The sequence below is a fragment of the Jaminaea rosea genome (genome assembly GCF_003144245.1).
Source record: "Jaminaea rosea strain MCA 5214 unplaced genomic scaffold BDZ90scaffold_1, whole genome shotgun sequence".
NCBI lineage: Eukaryota > Fungi > Basidiomycota > Exobasidiomycetes > Microstromatales > Jaminaea > Jaminaea rosea.
Genome location: NW_020289975.1, coordinates 2,481,254 through 2,505,788, shown reverse-complemented (window position 1 = coordinate 2,505,788; position 24,535 = coordinate 2,481,254). Strand labels below are relative to the sequence as shown.

General features: G+C 58.5%; 10 protein-coding genes across 10 annotated transcripts; 6 read left to right on the top strand and 4 right to left on the bottom strand.

Annotated features, from left to right (window-relative positions):
* Nucleotides 1–4: 4 nt before the first annotated feature.
* On the top strand, nucleotides 5–3,688 carry BDZ90DRAFT_229941 (hypothetical protein). The gene is made up of 2 exons (XM_025505279.1): nucleotides 5–339; nucleotides 404–3,688. Exons 1-2 carry the CDS (start codon nucleotides 59–61, stop codon nucleotides 3,534–3,536), a joined length of 3,414 nt encoding a protein of 1,137 aa, XP_025365563.1. The 5' UTR covers nucleotides 5–58; the 3' UTR covers nucleotides 3,537–3,688.
* Nucleotides 3,539–5,213, bottom strand: BDZ90DRAFT_229940 (hypothetical protein). Its single transcript, XM_025505278.1, has one exon. It carries the CDS (start codon nucleotides 5,097–5,099, stop codon nucleotides 3,660–3,662), a length of 1,440 nt encoding a protein of 479 aa, XP_025365562.1. The 5' UTR covers nucleotides 5,100–5,213; the 3' UTR covers nucleotides 3,539–3,659.
* A 104-nt stretch (nucleotides 5,214–5,317) lies between these two features.
* BDZ90DRAFT_29546 (hypothetical protein) lies at nucleotides 5,318–6,254 on the top strand. Its single transcript, XM_025509470.1, has one exon. It carries the CDS (start codon nucleotides 5,432–5,434, stop codon nucleotides 6,116–6,118), a length of 687 nt encoding a protein of 228 aa, XP_025365561.1. The 5' UTR covers nucleotides 5,318–5,431; the 3' UTR covers nucleotides 6,119–6,254.
* A 205-nt stretch (nucleotides 6,255–6,459) lies between these two features.
* On the bottom strand, nucleotides 6,460–10,449 carry BDZ90DRAFT_225567 (hypothetical protein; the record flags this gene model as incomplete). The annotated part of the gene is made up of 3 exons (XM_025504675.1): nucleotides 6,460–6,517; nucleotides 6,609–9,446; nucleotides 9,512–10,449. The coding sequence occupies 3 exons, from the start codon at nucleotides 10,447–10,449 to the stop codon at nucleotides 6,460–6,462; spliced, it is 3,834 nt and encodes a 1,277-aa protein (XP_025365560.1).
* Nucleotides 10,450–10,607: 158 nt separating this feature from the next.
* Nucleotides 10,608–12,293, top strand: BDZ90DRAFT_229938 (hypothetical protein). Its single transcript, XM_025505277.1, has 3 exons — nucleotides 10,608–11,204; nucleotides 11,271–11,718; nucleotides 11,812–12,293. The coding sequence occupies exons 1-3, from the start codon at nucleotides 10,710–10,712 to the stop codon at nucleotides 12,126–12,128; spliced, it is 1,260 nt and encodes a 419-aa protein (XP_025365559.1). The 5' UTR covers nucleotides 10,608–10,709; the 3' UTR covers nucleotides 12,129–12,293.
* A 517-nt stretch (nucleotides 12,294–12,810) lies between these two features.
* Nucleotides 12,811–15,002, top strand: BDZ90DRAFT_257995 (Lipoxygenase; the record flags this gene model as incomplete). Its single annotated transcript, XM_025508018.1, has 2 exons — nucleotides 12,811–13,955; nucleotides 14,033–15,002. The coding sequence occupies 2 exons, from the start codon at nucleotides 12,811–12,813 to the stop codon at nucleotides 15,000–15,002; spliced, it is 2,115 nt and encodes a 704-aa protein (XP_025365558.1).
* A 111-nt stretch (nucleotides 15,003–15,113) lies between these two features.
* Nucleotides 15,114–15,656, bottom strand: BDZ90DRAFT_257994 (hypothetical protein; the record flags this gene model as incomplete). Its single annotated transcript, XM_025508017.1, has 1 exon — nucleotides 15,114–15,656. The coding sequence occupies one exon, from the start codon at nucleotides 15,654–15,656 to the stop codon at nucleotides 15,114–15,116; it is 543 nt and encodes a 180-aa protein (XP_025365557.1).
* A 214-nt stretch (nucleotides 15,657–15,870) lies between these two features.
* On the top strand, nucleotides 15,871–21,692 carry BDZ90DRAFT_273205 (hypothetical protein). Its single transcript, XM_025508792.1, has 7 exons — nucleotides 15,871–16,000; nucleotides 16,079–16,509; nucleotides 16,571–17,644; nucleotides 18,156–18,247; nucleotides 18,291–18,398; nucleotides 18,472–20,317; nucleotides 20,685–21,692. Exons 1-7 carry the CDS (start codon nucleotides 15,897–15,899, stop codon nucleotides 21,359–21,361), a joined length of 4,332 nt encoding a protein of 1,443 aa, XP_025365556.1. The 5' UTR covers nucleotides 15,871–15,896; the 3' UTR covers nucleotides 21,362–21,692.
* BDZ90DRAFT_29388 (sphinganine-1-phosphate aldolase) lies at nucleotides 21,460–23,744 on the bottom strand. Its single transcript, XM_025509469.1, has 2 exons — nucleotides 23,301–23,744; nucleotides 21,460–23,224 (listed from the first exon to the last, which is right to left on the bottom strand). Exons 1-2 carry the CDS (start codon nucleotides 23,437–23,439, stop codon nucleotides 21,558–21,560), a joined length of 1,806 nt encoding a protein of 601 aa, XP_025365555.1. The 5' UTR covers nucleotides 23,440–23,744; the 3' UTR covers nucleotides 21,460–21,557.
* BDZ90DRAFT_229932 (Prefoldin alpha subunit) lies at nucleotides 23,657–24,462 on the top strand (the record flags this gene model as incomplete). Its single annotated transcript, XM_025505276.1, has 3 exons — nucleotides 23,657–23,716; nucleotides 23,784–24,158; nucleotides 24,272–24,462. 3 exons carry the CDS (start codon nucleotides 23,660–23,662, stop codon nucleotides 24,314–24,316), a joined length of 477 nt encoding a protein of 158 aa, XP_025365554.1. The 3' UTR covers nucleotides 24,317–24,462.
* Nucleotides 24,463–24,535: the final 73 nt, after the last annotated feature.

Genomic DNA, 24,535 nt, shown 5'->3' with positions numbered 1-24,535 from the left:
CAATCACTGCTTGACGAACATCAACTACTCAGCATCACCAGCATAATTCTCTTTCGACATGGCTTCCTTGCCTCTGAGGGTACGTATACGCCCTCATGCACCCCTGCCAACCCAGCCTTTTCTCTTGCCTATCCTGCCGCCCCCGGCGAGTAGCTCCAGCAAAGATCGATCTGGCATGGAGACTGTTGCTGACTTGGCCAGACATCTTGTGGCCAAGCTCAAGATCGCAAATAGCGGCAAGGCTGTCGAGGATTGCCTAGCCTTGTATTTGGGTGGCTACAGGCTCATCGACTGGGACTACAGGATACACGATGTCATGCGGGAGTCAGACGTCCTAGAGTGAGTCCAACACGGCTCAGCAGTCCGAAACCGCTGCATTCTCATCATTTTCGCCCCTGCTCAGCGTGTATGCGGCCGACAAGCTGCCAGCAGACCCTTCTGACGAAGAGGATAGAAGACGTTCCAGGAGTCGTCATTCCTCGTCCAGGAGGAAAAGGAAATACTCATACTCGTCCTCGTCGTCGAACTCAGCCAGCAGCTCCAGCGAAAGCGACGATGAGCCAAGGCATCGCTCTCGCTCTCGATCGCACAAGCATAGCCACAAGAAGTTCAAGGCCACCGGCAGATCCGCATCAAGGTTTACAGCTATCAAACAAGAGTCAGTCACCCCCCTCCCAGACGCCTCAAAGCCCGTAGCGACCGCTCAGCGAGACAGAGAGGAGGAGGACATTATGGCTGAAGCGTCCCGCATTAGCTTGCTCATCAGTAGCGAAGTCGGTCAGCGAGGAAGGAAGAAGAAGAAGCAGATGCCGCAGGAAGAAGAGCTCAAGATGCACTCGTCGCGAGCGGCGAGAGAGGACGACGATGACGACGGCGGCCTACCACCACCACCGCCGAGTCTAGGAGCAGGCTATGGCGTCTCGTCATCAACACCCGCTATGCCCACTTCACCATTCGCGATGCCAGTAAGACCATCGGTAGGCACTGGTAGAGGAGCAGTTGCAGCGATGTCTGCCTTTGAGGCTGCTCGTCAGATGCGTCAGGCGTCGCCAAAGGAGGGTAAGCCTTCCCCTCCAAGTATCCAAGCAGCAAAAGCCAAAGCAGCTCCAGCCGTTGCCTCTTCTTCGAGCAGCAGCAGCGATTCAAGTAGCAGCAGCAGCAGTAGCGACGAAAGCGACAGCAACGAATCGGACGCAACGAGCGATTCCGATGAGCATTCGTCTTCGTCTTCGTCTTCTTCTTCTTCTTCGTCCTCCTCCCCCTCGTCCTCTTCTTCTTCCTCATCCTCAGCCTCGAAAGCGCGGCGACTAAACACAGCCCCCGCGAAGGCCCGTCTTAGCACGCCGCCTGGTGGCTGGGTACCTCCTGGGCAAGGCCTTCAGCGCACAAGACGCGGCAATCAGAAGCGCAGAGCCAAAGCGCGCGAGCAGCGGTTGAAGATCGCCGCTGAGGCAGGAGCTAAAGTGGTCAACGTTCAGGGCAGCACGGCAGCAATGAAGAACTTCGACGGGGATGAGGTGACGGCCTCCGTAAATGGCAAGGCTGGCAGAGCGTCCTCACCCTCTTCCCGCAGCTCCTCCTCCTCCTCTTCCTCCTCGTCGTCTTTCTCCTCGTCTTCTTCATACGCCGGAGAAGACGAAGCCGCTCAGGCATTGGTGCAACGACCGACCCAGCAAGTGTCCCAACCTACGCCGAACACACCCTCATCGCCCATCCTAGGCTGGGCGCTCGATGTAGAGCCCACCGCCCCCTTGGTCCCATACCTCGGCCCACCCCACCCATACAAGACGGCCGCCTCCGCCCTGATGTTATCACACCAGGCCATGCCCTCTCCTGCACGCTCATCCTCATCTTCCTCAGTAGCGCAACGCCTCAAGGACCGAGAGGGAGAGCTGGAAGCCTTGCGCGAGAGGATCAGGAAGGCGGAGGAGGCGAAAAAAGCTGCAGCGCGATTGCCGCCGGGTGCTGGACTAATTGATTTGGACTTTACAAGTGGAGCTACGCAGAAGCAAGGCAGCCCGAGCGAGAAGGGGGAGGAAGTGCCAGCAGTCAATACGGCGGCTCTACCGTCCAGCAGCGTGGGAGCTGTGAAGGGCAAAGTGACATCGCTGACCAAGCCCAAGCCACCCCAATCATTAGCGATAGCGGGACCATCGTCGCGTGCATCGTCTTCTCCTGCTCGCACGGCCGAACTCACTGCCAAGAGTACGGCAAAAGCAGTCAAGCTCGGCCTTCCCCCGAATCCAACAGATCGACCCATCGATGAGCTGCCGCGCAACATTCTCCTTACGAGCGTGGACTGTGAGGCGTGGTATAATGGGGCGAGCAAGGGAGAGTGGCTTTACGAGCCGAAGAGGCTGAAGAAGAGGAATAAGTTGATCAGGGCAGGGGCAAGAGGTGCTGAGCTGGACGGTGCACGAGAGCAGAAGGCTGCTTCAGGGGAGCCGAAAGACGATGAAGCGACTTCGTATCATCGCATGCAAGCGAAGATCAAGGAGGCGCTTAGGCGAGAAAAGGAGAGAGAGATGAAGGAGGGAGCGGAGCAAGAGGAGGAGGTTGTGTCGGCGACGAGCGTCAGCGACGACGGTTCTGCACTACCGATGGAATTTGGCACCCAGAAGGGCCGCGCAAAGCAGAGGAGTGGTCGCACTCTCGGTGAGGCTGCTGTTCTTGACGGTAAAGAGGAACAGGGAGATCACCCCGCTTCGACTGGTACGATGCAGTCAGGCTCGGAAGTACAAGTCAAGGCACAGGACAAGCCTCCTTCGGCAGCCCTGCAAGCCTCGATCGATGCTCTACTTCAGGACGCCTCGGCAACGCAAATGGCAGCGAGGGCAAGCGCGACCTCGGACGGGCCTACAACGCGTCTCCAGGCAGAGAAGATTCAACAATCCGCAGCAGCATCGAAGCCAGTCAATACCGTAACGCCTTCTGTACCTCCTCCAGCCGCCCCAACGACTGGTACGACAAATGGCGTCGCCTCTACCGGCCCCGGCACTAGTGCCAAGAAGCGCCAATGGGTGGACCACGACGCCATCGCGCTGGGAAAGACACCGGCGATAAAGAGGAAGCTGGCCGCGAACACAAATGGCGCATCTGGATCGCAGTCCCCACCCAGTGCTGCAACAGCGACTTCACCGCCGACGGATCTGGTTCCGCCTGCTGAAGCGCCGAAGCCGGACGATCTGGACTACGGGGAGCCGGACGCGGATGTCAGGCCAACAAGACCTGCTCGCGCGGCGAAGGCAGCGCAGAGCAAGACGACTGCAACACAGGGATCTCCACAGAAGGCATCAGCCCCGACTCCAGCTGCGCCGCCGACCCCGAGGCGCAGTAAGCGCGTAGCAGAGCAGGAGCAAGCCGCCGCTGAGGCTGCTGCTGAGGAGGAGGCGACCGCAGATGCGGAGAGCAGCGCGCCCGTGTCAAAGTCAGCCGTGGACTCCCTGGCTGAGGCGAGACAGAAGGCTCTCATGAGCTTGATGGGGAAGCGCAAGGGGAAGACAGATGGTGGGGCCACAGGCACGGAGGCAAAGTGACACGAGAGCAAGAGTTCGTTGAGAAGGGCGAGGCGGGATGCTGGTTGTTGCAGATGTGGTCACAATGACAGAGGTAGTACATTCATCCATCTTGAATCTCATTTCTATCCGATGCCATCGCTGTCATCCTTTGCGAATCCACTCTTCCTCCTCCTTGGTTCCCATCTTCCCCTGCGCCCTATCTATCCTCCCCTGTTTGGTCATCCTTGCCCTCGCCCTTCCCTTCGCCCCCTTCTCAACCTCCTCTACTGGCCCTCCGCCACAGCGCTGCAGGGCCCTCACGCTCTCCTGTGGTGCCGGTAAGGTTGGTGGCCTTCTCTCATCGGTACGGAAGAGGGAGAGGGGGGAGAGGTGGAACGCTATGCTCTTTGGGCGCCTCGATTTATCTTCGGGTGTGCCGCGTGAGAGGGAAAGGTGATTGTTCCATGCTTCTATGAGCGAAGGAATGGGATCTGTTGGTAGAGATGGAGGAGAAAGATAGCGCCGTAGTTGCGGACGGAAAGCTGAGGCTGATGCTGCTCTTGGGGAGCCTGTGGATGATGGCTCCGCCTGGTCGTTCTCTTGTCGCTCCTCACCACCTGTCGCATGCTTCACCTCAGGCAAGATAGGCAATCGGCTCAGCAGCGCCGCCCACACTCTTCTTTTCTGTCTGGCAAAGTTAGGCGTAGAAGGATGCAGTGGTCCCCACTCTTCGCCTTGATTTTCCTGCCCAGCTGCTCGTGCCCTCGTTGTCGCCTCACCTCCCTCTGCACCCCCCACGGACTTGGCGCGTTCCTCCACCCTCATCACCACCCGCGTTGGAAGGGGAATTCTCACCCGCTCCAGCTTGCGCTTCACAACTTTCGCTACCGCATTGAGCTCCTTGTTGCGCAGCCTACTGCGAGGATTGTGCCTCGTCTTGCCTTCGCGAGGGAGGGGCAAAGTGAAGTTCGCCCAAGAGGAGGATGAGGGAGGGGATGAGGATGAAGAGCCGGAGCCGGAGGATGAGTGAGTGATCAAGGGCGAGGAGAGGAGGGCGAGCAGGGCCGGTGAGGGCGGATAAGACGCGGCAGGTGAGGGCGAATGCCTGTGACTGCTCGTTGCGTGTGTTGAACATTCACCAAGAGGGTTAGGCCGATCGAGAAAGGGTCGCAGACCCGCCCAACGCAGCACGCCTCGCCTCGCGTATGTCCAGTCTAGGACCTTTTCCATCTCTTTGCGTCCGCCATTATGAGCACATTGTAGTAGGCTGAGATGTGACTTGAGACGTTTGAAGGGACGATATTGCGCTGCCTCGATGGTCTGGAACGCCACTTCGCCATCGCCGCCTGGCCTTGAGGATGACCACTCAGAAGCCTGACCATCGAATCCTTGCCTGGCCTCCAATGAGCCTCTGCTCGTGGCCTCGATCCACTTCCTCACATTACGCTGAGCAAGGTAACGCTGAGCTTGAAAGATGGTATCGTCCTCCCATCGCGCTGCAATGGCGTTGGCAAGGCGGAGGATGCGCCGGTAGAGGTGCAGAGGCGACTGGTAGGACGTTGAAGCTACTTGCAGCGAGGGCCGACCGGGTAGGAGGGTCATGCCCTTTGGGCTGATGGCGAGCTATTGCTCTGACGATGTCCTTTCCCCTCAGCGTTCCCTGGGCTCTGTTCTTTGCCCGCTCTTTCGCAGCCTTCGGTGGTTTACAGAGGGAAGAAGGGCTTTTGACTTTTCCAAGTGTACTTTTGTGCCGTCTCGTGTCTCCACTCCCGTCGCTGCATCCGAAATGGCCCTCGCTGAATCCGTGCATTCCATCTTGGCATTCGATCCATCTCTCCCTGCCACCAAACATCCTCGCAAGGCCATGCCCACAAGATAGCAGCATATACCCGCTCCACTCGCAGATCATACATACCACGTTTCATCTCGTCACAATGTCGCAAGACCCATTCCACACCTTCTCGTCCTCACTCCGCTCCTCCCTCTCCTCAGCACACGCCCTCTCCCAATCCTACACATCGGCCCGCACCTCGTCTGATCATCTCACAGCGCATGACCGTCTTGCAGATGCGATCGAGGCTTTGCGATCAGACGTGGCAGATGTAAGGCAGAGCGTCAATGTGGTCCAGAGCAACCCTGCACGCTTCGGAGTGGACGAGTCGGAGGTGGATCGCAGGAAGGAGTTTCTCAGAGATTGTGAGGAGCAGATGAGAAGATTGGAGGAGGAGGTGGACGCTAGAAGTAGACGCAAAGACGGAGAGACTTCCATCGACATGAATGGTGCTCATCAGGACGATGGAGACGACGATGCCTACACAGCTTGGGAGCAGCAGCACCAGTCGACACTAATGAGTAGGCAGGACACGATCCTCTCCTCAATTGGGACGACCCTCTCCTCCATCCAACGGCAGGCGACGCACATGGGCTCCGAAATTGTTGAGCAGACAGAATTGATCGGCGCATTGGATTCGGAGGTAGAGAGCAGTCAGACGAGATTAGGGAGGGCGATGGGCAAGATGGATGAGATGGTAAGGCGAGGCGACGATCGGCTGGGAGGGTGGTGCGTTTGGCTGCTGGTCATTGCGCTGTTCTTTCTGCTGTTGGTGGCGATACTCATATGAGGCCGACAGTCGGTATAAAGAGCAGCAATCAGGTATCAATGAGGCGGCCATACAGAGGCGACGTGCGTCTGCCTTTGTCTATGGAGCACCTCAAGCTGGAATCGCCTGCTTCACCTGGCTGCCCTCCTCAACCGCGACCTTTCCATCTTCACCATCGACAGCCTTGAATCCAAATCGGCCCTCAACCAGCCGCACGATATCTGTCCACTCAAGCATCGCTCCCCTCCCCAAATCTCCACACGCAAGCCGCTTCTCAATGGGACCATGCACCTCATATCCCAACAGGCGCTGCACAACATCGAGGTGCTGAGCGGTCAGTGGGTGCTGATACATGAGGGTGTTCATGGCTGGGAAGAGAAGCGTGGGGGTCGTGGGGGAAAGTGCGCGAAGGAAGGAGGTCTGCACAATTGTGTGAAAAGAAGGAGGGTCAGTCGGATCCTTGTACGCATAGTCGCTCGCTGCGCTGGGGCTCACCAGGAGATCGTCACACAATCCTCCAGCAATCTTCGCCAAAGTGTTTGCGCTGCATGGCGCCACAAGGACGATGTCTGCCCATCGGCGTAGCTCGATGTGGAGGATCGGGTCGCCTACGGTCGACCACTGCGTCCACTCATCCTCATCCTTCCAGAGATGGCAGCGCGGACGCTTCGCGGGAATCGCTGCCGGATCTTGAATTGAGCCGGAGGAGTCCAGGCTACCTCGGCGAGAAGCAGCAAGATTCTCTGCCGCCAGGTCCTTGACCGTGTACGCAGCTTCGTCGGCATTGTCGGCATCATGCCCGAGAGCGCGCACCCCCTCCTCCTCGTAGAAGTGTAGGGAGGGCTTCGTGGCTACAATTTGTACCCTCACGTGGCCCAGGGCAAGGAGAGCCTCAGCGAGGAGCGGCACCTTGATTGATGCCACACTCCCTGATGAGGCGAGTACAACGTGCAGGGGCCGGGCAGAGGTCGGTGGTCGGGGAACGGGTGGGTAGGGAGAACGAAGCGAGGCTGGAAGATCCGCCGTGGAAGGAGCGACCGTGTCGTTGAACATGGCGGGAGGGGGTTGGAGGGGCTGAGGTGCCGTGTCTGCTGTTGTGGTCGCCCTGGTCAACCCCAACGTAGACCCAGTAGTTCCCGCACTTCCCCCCGCGTTGCTCATGAGAGGCGGTCGCTTAGGCAGAGCACCGTCCTTCGAGATCACTCCTGGCGGGAGCGGTTGTTCTGCCGAACCTGGTGAGGCGAAGCGACGATTGAGTCCTGCGAGACGATCGCTGAGACTCGGTTTAGGAGCAGCACTTGCGCTTGCCGTGGTTGTGCTGGTCGTAGCTGGCGCAGGCGTGAACGGCGCATCCCATCCACTTTGGTCCCCCGTGGCCTCCTGTCCATAATCTGTGCCTCCTGCTCCCTTTCCCAGGGCCGCAGCGGCCGCCAAGCTCGACTTCTCTCCCCCTGCCGCACCGGTCGCCGCACCTCGTCCCAGCAATCCCCGAATATCATCCAGTGTCCTCATTCCACCCTCTACGCCTTTTGAGCTGCGATCCCAAGCCTCCATCCCCGCCGAAGCACCTGAACCAATCACTTTGCCCAGCACAGAAAAGGAGGAGTTGACGACCCCGCTCAATCCCTTCATTCGGCCAGCCACGTTGCCTATCACCGCGTTCGAGGCAATAGACTGCTGAGGGGACGGGCGTTGTGGGGATGCCGGGTCGGTTGGAGGCTGGACGGCGTTGACGTTTTTTAGAAGCTCGATCGCTGACAGCCGGCCTGCGTCAGCGTGAGCGTCTGCACTCGCCTGTGCATCCGTAGTCGCCGTCGTTGATCCCATCGCGCTCGAAGTAGGGTCAAGCCCACCTCTGACCGTGTCCTCCAACCCCAACTCCGCCGGCCGTGCATTCTCAACAAATTGAACAGCGGCTTGGAAGTTGATCAAGCAATAGGCCGTCTCCCCTCCACCGTCACGGAGGAGAGATTCGGAACGATAGCGTTGGACAAAGTTGAGGTGGGAGTTGAGTGAAGGTGGGTTCGCTTTGATGAGGAGACGGATGAGCAGGGGGAGAATCAAGTCGGCGGAGGTGGTATTGCCGCTTGGTGCTGCCGGAGGGTTGGACGGAGATTCATCCCAGCCAGAGACAGAAGCTGAAGCCTCAGGGGCTGTCGAGGTCGTAGCTGCCAGGGCAGCCTCAGACTCATTGCCATCTTTGAGCTCAACAGCAGGCAGCTTGGCTAGACCATCCACCACGATGCGATGCACGCTTACCAGGACGTCCAATTTGCGTCTCGGCGCAAAGCATTCCTGCGTCTGCAGCAAGTTCAACTCTGCCTCGCATGATGCCAGGATAGCGTCCAATCCGCGACGTACAACTTCACCAGCTTCGCCGACGGGTATGCGGATGCCCAATCCATCCCAATCTAGCCCGAGGACATTGAGGGCTGCGATGCGCGATGAAAGGTTCTCGTCGCTTTGCTGGTCGGTGGAGTGAGGAGGGGAAAAGATGCGGTCGTACACCTCCTCAGTCAGCAGCGCCTCGATGCTCTCCATTTGGACGCGAACAGTATTCTCCACACTTCGATCATCGTCCCATCCGTTGACCTTGCGGTGCGCCTCTTCCAGTGCTTGCTGCGTCTGAGAGTAGAGGGATTGGAACGACATCTGCAGATGGTCCGGCTGTGCGGTGTAGGGGATGGCGGGAAGGAGGTCACGCGCCGTACCGGTTGGGACTGCGGCTCCACCGCCGCTTTTGCGTCCTGCCTTTCCTCCTTGGCCACTGCCTGACTCAATGACCGGATAAAATCCGCTGGCAAAGCTGCCTATCTCTTCGCCGATCGAGGGAGGGACGGCCGCCTCGCGCTCCAGAGCAGCACGGAGGCGTGCTTGAATTGAATAGGCCATGCCTCGTAGTGCACGTGAGCGTCGCAGCGGCCGGTCGATCAGGATGATATGAATCTTACGCGGTCCGCGGGGAGCTGTGTCGGTGGCAGCGGGTTCGTCCCAGCCGGTAGTGCCGACATCCTCGGCAGAGTCGCTCGCTGTAGTCTGGAAGGCAGCCTGGGCGGCTGCGACGGGGCCTCGCTGCTTCTTCTCTCGACCGCTTCCTCCAAAAAGGGTAGCAAAGCTGGATCCGGATGTTGATGGGCGATGACTGGGCGACGAGGTCTGAGAAGGGCCAAGTCCCAAGCCGGGAGCGGCCAGCGATGCCGACGAGCCAGCACGAGGTCGAGGCGGCAAGGGTGGCGGTGATGGAGCTGCGGGTAGGGTCAAGTCTTGTGCGTTTGTGAGGGTGTAGTTGGGGAAGGGATAGTCGGTGCAGCTAGGCTTGGGCAGGGGAGGGAGGGAGGTGAACAATTGCCTGTCGAGTAAACGTCTTTAGTCAGCATCACCTCCTGCTTGCCCTGAGGATCCTCGAGCACTCACCGTCTGGCACCCTTGTTCTTGAGCTCTGATACCCAGCCGCGGTCTCGTCGGCAGATGAAGCTCTTGATCGTCAGCTTAGTGCGCGAGGGCTCCGAGGAGCGATCTTCCTCGATGACCCCTCGTAGCCCTGAGAGTGTGGCGAAGCCTTTCGACGACACGCCTGCTGCATTATACTCGCCGATGGAAAGCGCTGCACGAGGACCAGGTCCGATGAGGATATGGTCATAAGCGTAAGAAAGTGAAGGAGCAGGGAGTGGCTCGTCGCTATTCGGTCCGAGAGTCCCCTTTGACGCTACAGAAGATGGTTTGCTTGACAGTGGGAGTAATAGAGTAGCATCTCCTTCCCCGACAAGTTCAGCTAGCTCCTTCCATTCGCCATCTGAAGCCTCTGCAAGCTTGACCAGCAATGGCCATCCAGGGCTCGTCGTAGCGTTGAGACCGAGATCCGTGCACTTTGCCACTACCTCTTGCATCATTTGGCGATGGTCCGCCCGCGCCTTGGCTGCGGCTTCGGCATGTGCGCTCGAGGTTTCGTCGGTTGAAGGGCTCAAAGAGCTCGTCACTGGCTCAGCGGGCAATGCCTTGGCGGCAACCGACGATGCATCGCTGGCGGTCTGCTTAGGAGTTGAGGCGCCGCTGCCTAACCGGCGGGCGTGGACCAAGGGTGACTGCCGTGGAGCATACGAAAGATTTGAGTAGCTCTGGCTTGGAGTGCCTGGTGACGACGCTGCGAAGTTGATGCTCGGTGGCTCCGTCGTGGGAGTTGTAGGGATCGTTGATGCTGAGTCGACGAGTTTGATGGCTGGCGTGTCGTTGGACGCGAGGTGAGACCCAGCTGATGTCGTCGCTTGAGTATCGGCGCTTGATTGCGTTGCTTCCATTGTTGTCTGACCGTCCTCGCAGCCTGGCTGCTTCGACTCGTCTGCCTGAGAAGCCATGGCAGCGAATGAAGAGGAGAAACGAGAGTTGAGGCTGTTGGACAAGAAAAGTGCGTGGCCTGAGCGCAAGCAACGGGGGCAGCCCAGTCAGGGCTGAGATGCGCCGCCGACGTGAAGGCTGGTCAGCCACGACTTGACATCCGACTCCAATCTCGCATCCTCACCGCCATAGCCAGAGAAGGTTGTCATTGACAAGCTAGACTAACTGCGAGGCGCCACTGCTTCACTGCTTGTTCTTCGTCACCACCTTCGCGCCCAGCATGGACGCCATTAGCAAAGAGGTGGAGCGAGTTGCGGCAAAGGTACCTACGCTATATGCCAGCGGTTCGAGCTCCTCCTCATCCTCTGCGTCCTCGTCCGCAAAGAAGTCTTCAAAAGCAAAAGCAGCATCACCGTCTGGTAGTTCGTCAACAGCAGCAGTCTCAGAATCACTCGATTCACTCCTCTCTTCGCTCGAGACCATGCGATCAACCATCGCCTCAGATCAGTCCCCTCCATCCGCTCCAGTCGTCGCGGCCGAGACCAAAGCACTTATCGCCAAGTCGCAAAAGGCAATTGCCGATCGACAGAAGGATGTGTACAATGCGCTGTCCAAGCTAGGTAAGGCATACGACAAGAAGTTCCCTACACCAGTAGATGGTATCGCGGACCCAGCGCTGTTCATGGGGGCTCAGGCGCAAGAGGCCCTCGAAGCTGTAGTACTTGATCATATGCTCAGGATGGGCGAGTGGCAGGCAGCGGGAGAGTTGGCAAAGGTGAGCAAGCGATAGGATGAACAATGCTCAGATCTCTTCATGCTGATCCCTCGACTTCATCATCAGGAATCCTCACAATCCCTTCCCCCTTCAGACGTGTACCGACAACTCGACTCCATCTCCCAAGCAATAGAGGCTGGCAACCTCCAACCTGCCATCGCATGGGCAGAGTCCAACCGTGCTTTCCTCTCACGGCGTTCCTCGACATTCGAATTCGCTCTGCATCGCTCGCAGTTCATTCGCCTTGCCACCGGCCAGGCCTCGCCCAGCACGGCACCGGCATCAGCAGGCAATGGCACAGCTATGGCATTGGATCCGGATGGCGAAAACGTTCCCTCGTCCTCGTCAGGCTATGCGACACCTTCGTCGATGAGTCCAGTCGAGGGGGCGATCCAATACGGCAGAACGCATATGCGCTCTCACGTGGGGGATCACCTCGCAGAGATTCAGGCCCTCTTCTCCTTTGCGCTCTTCCTGCCGTACATCTTTCGCGATGATCCTGACGCGGATGCTGGTGAGTGCTGCGGAAATGGCGGCAATATTACTGCAGCTGCTATTCGAGAGGCTCACAGCTCTCATCTGCCGCCTCTGTCGCTCCTCTCTTCAGCCTCGCACATTACCCACCTTGCCCACCTGCGCGATCTCGTCCCGCCCAACTACCACCACTTCCTCGACCCCATTCAAGTGCACGCGCCTTATCTCGTCCCGCTGTTCCAGGTCGACTTCTGCGCTATCAACAAGCTGGCTAGAGAAGCGCCCCTCAAGACGGCGGTGGAAGTGGGCACAGGTGGAGCCCTCATGAAGATCATGAAAGTTCGACAGGTCATGAAGCAGAGAGGCAATGAGTGGAGTCAAGCAAATGAGCTGCCGGTACGTCCCAACTCATCGCGCCTTGCTACTCTTCTGTTCCCCGCAAAAGGCTGACATCTCAACCTCTCCGCTCAACCGCAGATCGACATCCCTCTCCCCTCCCATCTGCGCTTCCACTCAACCTTCACCTGCCCCGTCTCCAAGGAGCAAGCAACAGAAGAGAACCCACCGATGATGATGTCCTGTGGCCACGTCGTGTGCGCAGAGTCGCTTGCGCGCTTGGGGAGTCGCACACATGGCGGTAAGGTCAAGTGTATATACTGCCCTTCGGAGAGTACTGTGGCGAGCAGCATGAGGTTGTATTTCTGAGTATGGACAGGCAGAGAGGGCCTGATGATGTGTCTCACGGTCGACCGTTGAGGAGTGCCGCATAACGGCTCGCCCAATCTTGTATCAATAGCTCCACACGACCGTAGCTCAAATTGCAAGCCGTTCCCATGACCATAGCCGTGACCGTGACCGGCGGGCCGGGCATGAGCCGCTACCATCCGGACCCTTGAGCCGCTCATTTAGGGTCAGGTGGTTATGACCCCTCGGCGCCCTTGTCTGTTCCTGCGGAACGGCAAGAAGGCGGCTAGTGATCGAAAGTGAGATGGCTTTGCGAGGAGCTGAAGACGGTCGAGACAAGTGAGGTCGTCGCTGCAGCATGCACATTGCCATCTTGACCCCTCCAACCATACCTCTTCGAGGGCCGCCCACGCTACCACCAGCCGCCACACCCAAGACATGCTACATCATGTCTTCCCAACCACAAGCAAAGTCGCACTCTATCTCTTCCCTTATGCGAGCCGACCTGCTCTACATCCTCAGCTCCAAGCTCGCCGCATTCATCCCAACTAATCTGGACGGTGTCACGCATTACTCGATCCCAAACGAGGCACGCACCCGCTCACCTGGTAGCGCGCCCGCCTCGCCAGGGGGTGCAAGCGCCTTAGCGCGTCGCCTCGCTGTTGCGGTCAAGCGCAAGCTTTTCACGCTCGGGCCGGACGTGATTGCGAGTAGTGCTGATGGGATGAGCAAAGAAAGAGGAGGAGGAGGAGGAGCCCCCTTTCCCTCCGGGCCCCTCGGAAGTCTAACCGTAGCCAGTCACACACTCGCTCTTGCCGATGAGATCCGACCCTGGCTCGCAAAGTGCACTCGCGCTCAGCAGCACGCTGTCGATACCATTCATGCAGAAGGTGGGTTCAAATCGCTGGCAGACTACGGACGCAAGCTGTACACTGGTGTGGGCAAATTCGAGAATGTGAGATTGTCAAAGCGCGGCCCGTACGAAGGCCTAGTGGAGAAGGGTGGCGAGGACGAATGCTTCGCGCTCGAACGCTTGAGCCTACAGCCATACACACTTCGCCGCCTCTCTGCCCCTTCAGGAGGTGACTTTGCGACACACGACGCGGTGCTACCTTTCACCGTTGAGGACGCCACGGTTTACCAGCTCACGGACGGTGAAGCGTCTTCACTGCTCGAGCTCCTACGTGCCAGCCTGCTGTACTACGTGGACTATCGATTCCTGACCAAGGAGCGACTAGATGAACAACAGGGCCAGTACACTGCAGCAACGGATGCCTACTTCTTTGTCCACCCAGCCACAAAGGCGTTTCTCCCCCTCGCTATTCGTACTCACGCCATCGGCCCCAGCGGATCCGCTGCGCCCGTGTTGTACACTCCCTTGGATCAGAAGGCGCAGTGGCAGCTCGCGAAGCTCGTCTTCAATCAGAACGACCTCTGGTGGAGCCAGATCTACCATCTAGTTGCAACGCACGAGATCCTCGACTTGGTGCTGGCGAAGGCGATCAGGTCCTTTTCAGTGCATCATCCCGTCTTTGCGTTCCTTGTGAGAACGTGCAGGAAGGCGTTTGGGATCCGACCGGCTTTCAACGAGTTGTGAGTACGACGAGGTCGAAGCTGATCGTAGTGTGCTCCATTGCTCACCTTGGTCCCTTGACCGCGAATCGCATCAGCCTTTTTCCCCCTGGCGGACCAATCGACTCCATCTTCCCCTTCGCTTCAGGCACCGCAGCCCGCTTCGCTTCTGATCTGTGGAAGCGCGAGAAGCTCGAAGAGGGAGGCGGAGGCGCACGTTTTTTGAGCAGTCGACACTACTACGATCTCGAGCAGCGTGGTCTTGTTGTGCCTCTACCCTCCGACATCGGCGATGGTGATGAGGTGGAAGAAGAGGCCAACGACAAGGGCGACGGGGGAGTTGGTTCACCGCGCGCCGGGGGTCAGCTGCCACTCTTCCCCTACTTCGAGGACACGGCAGCCCTATACCACGAGATCATTCAGGTGGTCGACGCCTTCGTACACTCTTTATATCCAACGGATACGGCCGTTTGCGGAGACGAAGAATTGCAGACATTCGTACAAGAGCTCAACGAAACGGCCAACACGCAGCAGGAGGGCAAGAAAGTCCATCCCGACTTTCCCAGATCGCTGAATACAGTGGACTTGGTAGTGCAGTTCCTCTGCCAGGTCGTCTTCTTGTCGGCCATCAAGCACAACGTGATGAATGGGAGCGGGCCTTCCCAGGGCCATGGCGTGTTGCCTTGGCATCCGGGTGCTTTCTACTGGCCCATCCCAGCTACGCCGGAGGCGAAGGTCAAGGATGGCCCTGCCTCGATGGACGACTTGCTCAAGTGGCTGCCTAGCACAGAGAAGGCGTGCGAGCAGGTGAGGCTGATGTGCGCCTTCAATCGACCTGGATACAAGGGGACAGACGCGGATTTGGTGCACTTGTTCGCTCCGCTGACCAAGCACGTCTGCCGTGCTGAGGGGTTTGTCAAGGCGGAGGCTGCCTATCGTGCTGCAATGCTGAAGAGAAGCCGGATGGTGCAGGCCAGGAAGTTGGACGACAACGGGAAGTGCGAGGGCTTACCCTTCGCGTGGACGCTGCTTGATCCGCAGAGCATGCCTGGTTACGCGGCCATTTGAGAAAGCGACGGCAGCGTGGCAGTTGCATGCCGTTGATACCCAATTTGGTCTCTTGTTGTCTCCATCTTATGTCACCACTCCCAGGCGCCTCCTCTTATGCTATCTTTGTCATCACTTGCGCCCGTCCTGCTCCCACATCCACACAACCAATCCTTTCAACTCCTTTTCCTGTTGCTCCTTCACCCCGTCCAACGCGTTCTTTGCACCACAAGCCGAGCTTCCGCCCTTGCTCCCGTTTGCGACCTTCTTCACGTCGTCAAAAAACCCTTTTGCCCCACGCTCGCCGTACGTCTCCTTCACCCAGGCGTTTCTGCCTGCTGAAGGGAACTGGCTCGCCCAATACTGCGAGTTCCACCACTCGCCCTGCCGGCGATGAAGCACGCCGTGCGGCAGCGCGCAAATGGGAACATGCTCGAGATCTGTTACAATGTCGTGGGCCGAGTCGAGATCGTCATTCAGGAGGTGGACGCTGGCCTCGAGGGCTGGGGACCAGGATGCACTCGTGGCTTCCTTGTGAATGAGAGAAGTGAGTGACCCGTCGAAGGGCTGGCGTGGAAGCAGCGGGATTGAGGAGCTAGGGCGGGAGAAGAGGAGGCTGAGGGTGGAAGGGAAATCCGACGGTACTCCGGTGCTGCTGGAAGAGTCGGTTGTCATTGTGGGAGGAGCGAAAGGTTTTGGTGGTGGTGGCGAGGATGGCGAGAAGTTAGGGCAAAGTTGGCGTCGCTTTTCCGCTCCCGCATCTGCAGGGTCCGCCCAAGTGGAGGCTCAGTCCCGTAGACGTCGGCGCTAAGGAGCAGTGGTCTGACCACCTCCGGATTGCTAAGTCGCAGCTACGACGATATATATCTTCGGCCTTGTTGAGCTCGTGGTCGCCTTCTGCTCTCTCGAGCCATCATGACATCGCCTTTCAAGCTACTGCGCGTAGGCGTACCAGCACCATCGCGCCTGGGCCACGCCTTCCCGCCTTTTGACATCGCCTCAGCACGAGAGGCAGGCAAGTGAGTAGCCGTGATGCCGTGCCACAAACTGCTTCATCTACTCACGAACGGCCCTCTTATCCGTCATCTACCCGCCAGACTCCTCGACCTCAACCATGAAAAATACCATTGCTTCTTCAACGAGTCCAACTTCCACAACCACTTCGCACACCATATCCTCGCCGCCCATCAGCTAGGCGCTCGCCCCGCCGAGTATCCTGCCATCTTCGAGCACGCAAAGGAGAGCTTGAGCGACGATTGGAAGCTGAACAAGAAGCCCACCCCCGGCCAAGGAGGTATAGAGAGAATCACAAAGGAGAATTGGACCAAGCATGTCGGAGATAGGAATCATTATTGGCCTTACCTGGAGTTCTTTGATCACGAGACGAGAGAGCTAGGAATGGGGGAGACGCTGCAGCGATACGTGTTGAGCGAGGAGGCCAACAGGGGCGGAAATCAGCTCCTGGGCCGCTTTGTGGGCGGGGCGATCCATCCACTCATTCACTGCGGCTACGGCGCAGAGTTCAGTCGTGAGTAATTGAGTGAGGCCCGTAGCAGAGCTGGCACTGACTTGCATGACCATCTTGGTAGTCCCTGGCGTCATGGCTGAAGGTCTGGCCATGGCTATGAGCACCGGCCCGCGCTTCCACAAGCTCTTTCCTACAGGCTGGCATGATGAAATTGGCGTCAGCGAGAGCTCGTCTGAGAACTCGACCGCAGCTCGCATGGCGAAGCTCAATACCGACTCCAAGAACAGCAACGGCACTTCGTCCACGTCTATCGAAGGTCAGGAAAATATCGACATGCTCCGCGCCTCAGACGGAGCCACGGCCTCCCAACCACGCTCAGGCCTATCCGTATTCTCCATCTGCACCCTCGCCCACGCCGATGCCCGCATCGCCCCCGGCCAACTCGTTCGACACGACATGAAGGACAAATTCGATGCCCTACTCTCAGGCGACGGCCCTGCGATCCTCGAGTCGCACATGTCCCGCTGGCACGTCACCGAGGCAGACGTGGCTGACCCAGACCCCGTGACCGGACGAGGAGGCTGGGCAGAGAAGTACGAGGAGCTTGCCTGGCTCAACACCCTCCTATTGGGAGCGACGAGCAGACCGGGCAAGGATGTGAGGCACGACTTTTTCCTCATGCACTCGCACAACGCTACACTCTTCCTCCCGTCACTCCTACCTCTGCTCGAGCCGTGGGCGCGATCCAAGTTGCTGCACGCGACTTGGCGAATCACCTTTGCAATGTGGATTGCCCGAGGCCGTGCCCCCTTTGAGATCAGCGAGACCCTGAACAGACACTCAGCCAATCCCTTGGACCCGGGAAAGAAGATCACCTTCGAGGATGGGAAAGAGGGCAAGCCCCTCGCCCCGCTGAAGGAGCGCAACGCCTGGTACGACGTGGCGGAGGCGGCTGTCAACCACGGCGACGAGCATGCGATGAAGGCCTTGCGCGCTCAGATGCACTTCGCTACGAGCTTTTCGTCGACGCAACCCGGGGATATCAAGCTTCAGCCTGAGGCGGAGGAGGCGGTAAAGAAGTCAAAGGATGGTGGAGCCTTCCGTGGGCTTGAGCAGCTTGATGGTAGTGCATTTGCGCGTACTGCTGGGCAGCTGCTGGTCAGCCAGGGTTGGAGACATGATGGTGGATTCCATTGTGAGTACAGCGGCAACTCACTGCCATGAGAAGCTCCTTTGCGCATCGCTGACGGCCCTTTGCCTCCTTATCGCGCCGCACGCAGGGGACTTCAATGGGCCTGGCTTTGATGAGACGTGGGCAGATGACGCCGCCAACGGGAGGCAGTGACAATCACGGCTGCGGCTGTGAGGCAGCTTGGTGTGTTTCTGACGATGATGCTGCGACAATATCAATGCCAACCGAGTGCTCTTCATCGCCTCATGCTATTCTCGTCTTGGCGCCTCTGCCGCGAGTTGAGGCCGAGTCAAGCAAGACGTTGCTCCACAGCCGTGCGCAGAGTGGGCTGGCGGGCATGGCATGAGCGCTCTCTCCGTCCGAGAGGCCGCGCCCGGCGAGAGCGTCCGACGTCGATCGCTATCTTCCTTCAGAGCCGCCTGCAGCATCACCTTGTCGGTGCGACGACATCATCCCTCCTCCTCCTTCGCTAGCTGTTTGCCCCCCTCTTCACCTTCATATCGCTACCTCTTAGACTATAAAGATGGGTTTCATGGCAGCGCAGCGAAGTGCTGCCGCTCTGACCCGCCTGGCATCGCAGGGCCCTTCGAGGAGGGCGCTGTCCACGTCGGTCGCTGCACTTCGCACTCTGCCGTCATCTTCATCTCAGGCGAGGGCTTCGCTGCCCACGCTCAATGATGCTGACGTCATGAAGCTTGCTGCGGCCCAGAAGGCCAGCTACTCGACCGCATTTGCCAAGGAGAACGCATCAGACAGGGTGAGAGCATATACGCACGCCCACAATACGGCGGAAGATGTCGTTGCTAATCTATCTCCCTGCTTTGCTTTAGGAAACCATCACCCGACTCTTGTACTCGCTCGCCTCCCGCAAAGAGGTCGAGCGATACCTGCGCATCTTTTCGGCTGCCAACAAGTTTGCTGTCCTCAAGGTCGGCGGCGCCATCCTCACGCAGCAACTCGATGAGCTCGCTCTCAGCCTCAGCTTCCTCCACCGTGTTGGTCTCTGTCCCATTGTCCTCCACGGCGCTGGTCCTCAGCTCAACGAGATCCTTGAAAAGGAAGGCGTTGAGCCTGACTATATCGACGGCATCCGTATCACAGACGCCAAGACGCTCCGCGTAGCTCGCAAGGTCTTCCTCGAGGAGAACCAACGCCTCGTCGAGAAGCTCGAGTCTCTTGGATCTCGCGCTCGCCCCATCCCTTTGGGCACCTTCACTGCCAGCTACCTTGACAAGGAGAAGTACGGCCTCGTCGGCAAAATCGAGAAGGTCGACAAGGAGCCCATCGAGAGCGCCATCCGCAACGGCTGCCTGCCCATCCTCACCTCCATGGCAGAGACGGAGGACGGCCAGATCCTGAATGTCAATGCAGACGTTGCTGCCAGCGAGCTGTCCAAAGTCCTCGAGCCCCTGAAGATTGTCTACCTCAACGAGAAGGGCGGTCTCTACCACGGTAAGACGGGCGAGCTCATGGAGCACATCAACCTTGACGAGGAGTACGAAGACCTCATGAAGCAGGAGTGGGTCAAGTATGGCACTAAGCTCAAGCTCCGTGAGATGAAGGAGCTTCTGGACCACTTGCCCCGCTCCTCGTCCGTGGCAATCATCTCCGTAGACCAGCTGCAGAAGGAGCTGTTCACCGACTCCGGTGCCGGTACTCTCCTGCGCCGAGGCTACAAGCTCTACCGCTCAGACAACATCGAGCAAGCTGGCCCTGAGCGTCTGCGCACCCTTCTCCGCGACAATGATCAGGAGATCATCGATGGCAGGAAGTCGGTCGCTCAATTCTTCTCAGAGCTCTCCAAGCACCCCTACACAATCTACGGCGACGACCCGAACGACGTCGCTGCTTTCGTGTCACGCCCAGAGGGCGAGGTGCCCATCCTCGTCAAGCTTGTCGCGACGCGCAATGGCCACCTCAATGGTGTGACGGACAACGTCTTCAATCAGATCAAGAAGGACCACAAGCGTCTCGTATGGACGGGCAGGGCTGATGACGAGAACCGAGCGTGGCACTACGAGCGCTCCGATGGTAGCTTCACGCGCAATGGCCGTGCGCTCTTCTACTATGGCATCAACGATGTCGGAGAAGTAGAGAGCACGCTGCGCAACCTCGAGGACAAGGGAAGGATCGAAAGAGCTTACCTGCCACTGCACGCCAAGGCTGCGCCTGCTGGTGGAGCACGAGGATTGCACACCTCTGCTCGCTCCAGGCCAGCGCTCAACGCTACCTCACCTGCCGGTCACCGCGGCTACGCTACCGCCATTGAGCGCAGCGCTCCGCTCCCGGCCACGAACACCGAAAAGAAGCGCGTCGCCCTCATCGGCGCACGTGGCTACACTGGTCAAGCGTTGGTCTCCATCCTGGACAAGCACCCTCACCTCTCCCTCTCCCATGTCTCTTCTCGTGAGCTAGCCGGACGCCCCTTGCCCGGCTACACCAAGTCAGAGGTGCTTTACTCGAACATCGGCGTCGAGGACCTGCGAAAGCTCGAGGCAGGGCGAGGGGACTCAGCCCCACCTGATGCCTACATCATGGCGCTGCCTAACGGTGTTTGCAAGCCCTTCGTTGAGGCCGTGCAGCAGGGCGGGGAGGGTAAGGTTGGCGGTCACGGGACGATCGTTGACTTGAGCGCCGACTACAGGTTCGAGGATGCGTGGACGTACGGGCTACCGGGTGAGTCTCAGCACGTGTCTTTTTAGGCGGGTAGGTGGAAGAATACCGACCGAGGCCAACATGAATGAAGGAAAAGAGAGTGTTGCCAGCAAAGAAGATGGGTGGGCATGGGCGAGGTATGAGGGAGAGCATGGAGGTGACAGGCTGCGGAGTCATCGATGAGCGCACGCCGGGCAAGCCATATCAAGGATCCTCGTCGTTGTCTTCAGTCGTTGTCTCTGCATCCTCGTCGCCTCTCTTCCCTCCTTCATATTTCGCTCGAATACATCTCGTCCATATCAACAAGCCGCAGGCAGCCGTGACTGATGGACACAGATTGTCTGACCACCTTATCTGCTCCTGGCCACGCACCCTCGCTCGCGCACAGAAATCTACTCCCGCCAATCAGTACGCGACTCCAAGCTCATCTCCAACCCTGGCTGCTACGCCACGTCCGTTCAATCCCTCATCGCTCCTCTCCTCCCCCACCTCGACCTCTCCCGCCCACCAACGGTATTCGGCATCTCCGGTTACTCAGGCGCCGGCACCACGACGGGGCAAAACAAGGTCGACTCGGACGGCAAGCCCATCACCCTTCCGAAGGTCAGCCCAGAGAGTCTGCAGGGTGGCGTCCGACCGTACAGCCTGACGGACCACATCCATGAGCGCGAATCCATGCGCCACCTCTCCCGTCTTTACAATGGAAAGGACGAGGGAGTAGAAGTGGCCTTCATCCCCTCCGTCGCTCCCTGGTTCCAGGGAATCCTCTCTACCCTATCCGCCCCACTCTCGGCCAAGATCACAGCAAAGGACCTCCGCAAGCTCTACGAAGACTTCTATGCTGGTAACCCGCTCGTTCAGCTTACACCGCAAGTGCCCGAGATCAAGGACGTGGCGCTTAAGCATGGTATCAGGATCGGCGGATTCCAGATCCACTCGAGCGGGAAGAGGGCAGTCGTTGTGGCGGGCATCGATAATCTGCTGAAGGGCGCCGCGACGCAGTGCGTTCAGAACCTCAATGTTGCGCTGGGTTACGATGAGTTGGCGGGTATCGATGTTGAGTAGGCGCGAATGGTATGGCGAAAAGAAAAGCAAGTACCAGTAGAGCAAGCAATGCAGAGCAGAATCAATCGGAATCGAAGACTCGTTGTGGTCGTCGTCGACGTCGTAGTCATTAAAGAATGCAAACCGTGCTCATACGAACCAAATAGAATCGTCGCTGCAATGTCCGCAACCCGTACTCCTTCCTGGCCCCGCCCATTTACATCTTCGTCAACGTATCGATAAACCTCGTCGCCAACTCCGTAACCAACGCGGGTCCAACAGCCGAGCTACTTCCCAAGCCATACAGTTGTGCCATTGACCCCTTCGGTCCCTTACTACTTCTCCCCGCCTCTGCTACACACTCCTTCAAATCCCGAAGCAGTTCCTCCACAATCGGAACCGTAAGCGTCGTACAGGCGATATGCACCGCAGGTGGGTCGGTAGCCAGTCCATTGAGATGGTAGCCACGCTTCGACATTAGGTCCCCGACCTCGTAGATGCTCAGACGCGAAGGGTTGGAGGAAGCAAAGGCCACTACGCTGACGAGAGGCTTGCCCAGCACTTGCAAGTCCGGGATCTCATCGCGGATCCCCTGCTCGATGGCACGAGCCGCGCCCACGATTTCATGGCAGGATTTGGTGTAGCCATCCTCCCCTAGGGACATCATCGCCGTCCACGTACCCGCGATGAGTGCTCCGGGTCTTGAGCCTGCAATGGTAGGGGACGCATACACCCCGCCTGACCAGTCTGGCTGCACGTAGTACTGACATCTGCGCAGTGCTTGGTCACGGTACATGACTACTGAAGAGCCCTTGCACGCGAAGCCGTACTTGTGCGTATCACAGCTGATGGAGGTGACGCCTTGAACGCGGAAGTCGAAAGGCTCGGAGGGTAGCCCGGCACGCTCGAGGAATGGGACAAGGAAGGAGCCCAAGCAGGCATCGACGTGCATGCCGATCTTGTGTCTCTTGGCCAGCGAGGCGAGAGAGGGGATATCGTCTATCGCTCCGTCGGGGAAATTGGGCGCCGAGCCGACGAGCGCGATGGTGTTGGAATTGATGGCGCGTGCTACGTAGCTCACAATGACCTTGCGCGAGTGGCGGTCGACGGGTACGTGGTGCACCTTGATGCCAAAGTAGGCTCCGGCTTTGTCGAAGGCGGCGTGCGCTGATTCCGGAATGATGAGCTCGGGTTCTGTGATCCCCTTTTCTTTACGCGCCCAATCACGGTAGGCTTTGCAGGCCATCAAAATGGACTCTGTCCCTCCGCTCGTGGTGGTTCCGCAGGCGGAGGAGGGGGCATTATACATGCGGAGACACATGGAGATGATCTCCGCTTCCATACGGCGTACGCCTGAGAAGAGGTCTGGGTGGAGAGGATTGGAGACAAGGAAGAGCTTGATGGCTTCGGCGATGAGGTCACTGAGCTCTTGCCCGCCGTGGTAGACTGCGCCAGAGACTTTGCCGTTACGCCAGGCAGCTTCTGCGTGTGCTATCTCGCCAGCACTCCCAGCATCTTGGTCTGTATGGACCGAGTTGGCTGCACCTTCCTTGCTCGCAGTAGTAGACGAAGGAGTAAGACGATGGAGCTTCTGCAGCTCAGCGCGAATCCATCCTTTATCCTTGCCGTAGGGCGGCAACCGCTCATTGACATTCAAATCTGTCGGGCGCGGGATGAGCTTCCCTTCGATATCCTTTGTGGCTGCGTCCAGCTCCTTGTTGACCCTGCGCTTTGCTGCAGGTATTTTGAGGAGGAGGGTGAGGATTCGCCGTGAGAGCTCGACGTAGCCTTGGTATAGGGTCGTTGTCACACCGTATATGCGGAGGTGACGCCAGGCTCGGAGGGAGAGCCGGTATACAATGTACCAGAAAACGACTGTCTTGGCTGCAACCGTCCAGGCGGAAGGGAGGGACGTCAGCAAACGGACATCGACGCCAATGTATGCTGCGCTGCCCCTCACCATTGTCAAGGGTAAGGACCTGAGCCACGACCATTTGCGCGAGGCCAGGCTGCGAAGTTGTTGCCTTCTTGCCCTTGGCCTTGCCACTGCTGCCTGCCACGGCACTGGCTCCCTTGTTTGGCTTCGACTGAGCTGCCATTACGCAGACGAGGAGGGGTCAGTGACGTCGAGGATTGGTGGTCAAGGAGTGGAGTCGAGTAAAGTGGCTTTGGACCGGCCCACGTCGTGCCGGTCAGTCAATCGACTTTGGACTGCCTGCCCCTCTGTCCGCCTCGTCGATTCGACTGCTCCACTCGCGCTCCCGCCTAGCGTCCCGCTTCTTGGAATCTTCGCATTCACGCTGCCCTCACCGACCAACAATGAGCGCTCAACAGCAAGGACAGCAGATCGATGTTACCACACTCTCGCCATCAGAGGTGCGTTCACTTTAGCTTCACTGTGATCATGCTTTCGTCTGACCTTCCCACCGTCTCCACGCCATAGCTGCTCGAAGTGCGCCAACAACTGAGCCAAGAGCTCGAGCACCTCACCGCCTCCTACGGTCAGCTTCGCAGCGTACAAGCGCGCTTCAAGTCATGCATAGAAGCCATCGCCAATCTCCCTCCCGCGTCTTCAGACTCTTCAGCCACTAGCCTCATCCCTCTCACCTCATCGCTCTACGTCCCCGCCCAGTTGACCGACCCATCCCGCGTCCTCGTCGATGTAGGCACAGGCTACTACCTCGAGCGGCCGGCAAAGGCGGCCAGCGAGATGTACAAGAGGAAGATTGCGTTCGTTGAGGAGAACCTTGGCAAGCTTCAGGGGACCATTGAGAGGAAGCAAGATAATTTGAGGACGGTTGGGGAGATTTTGCAAGTGGTGAGTTGGCAAGAGAAGAGGGCTCGGGAGAGATGGAGAGGCAAGGGCATGCATGAGCCCTGTCACACAGTGAATCCTAACAGTGCTCGCCCTCCTCCCTTTATCGCTCGCAGAAGACTGCCCAAGCTCAACAGCAACAGCAGCAAGCAGCTGCGTAGTGGGTCGATGCTGTCCCTGGACTCCTCGCCTCGATTCATCCTTCATCATCTTGTACTACCACCGATTGCATTGAATCACAGCATATCCCCGACTTGCTCGTATGCTGTGCTTGTTCGCGACTCTACGTTCGTCAATTGTAGCCTTGTCCCTCGTAAGCGAGAGAACACGTCCACAGGTCCAGCAGCTTGCTTTGCTCCGCTGCCACCCAATTCCCCTCT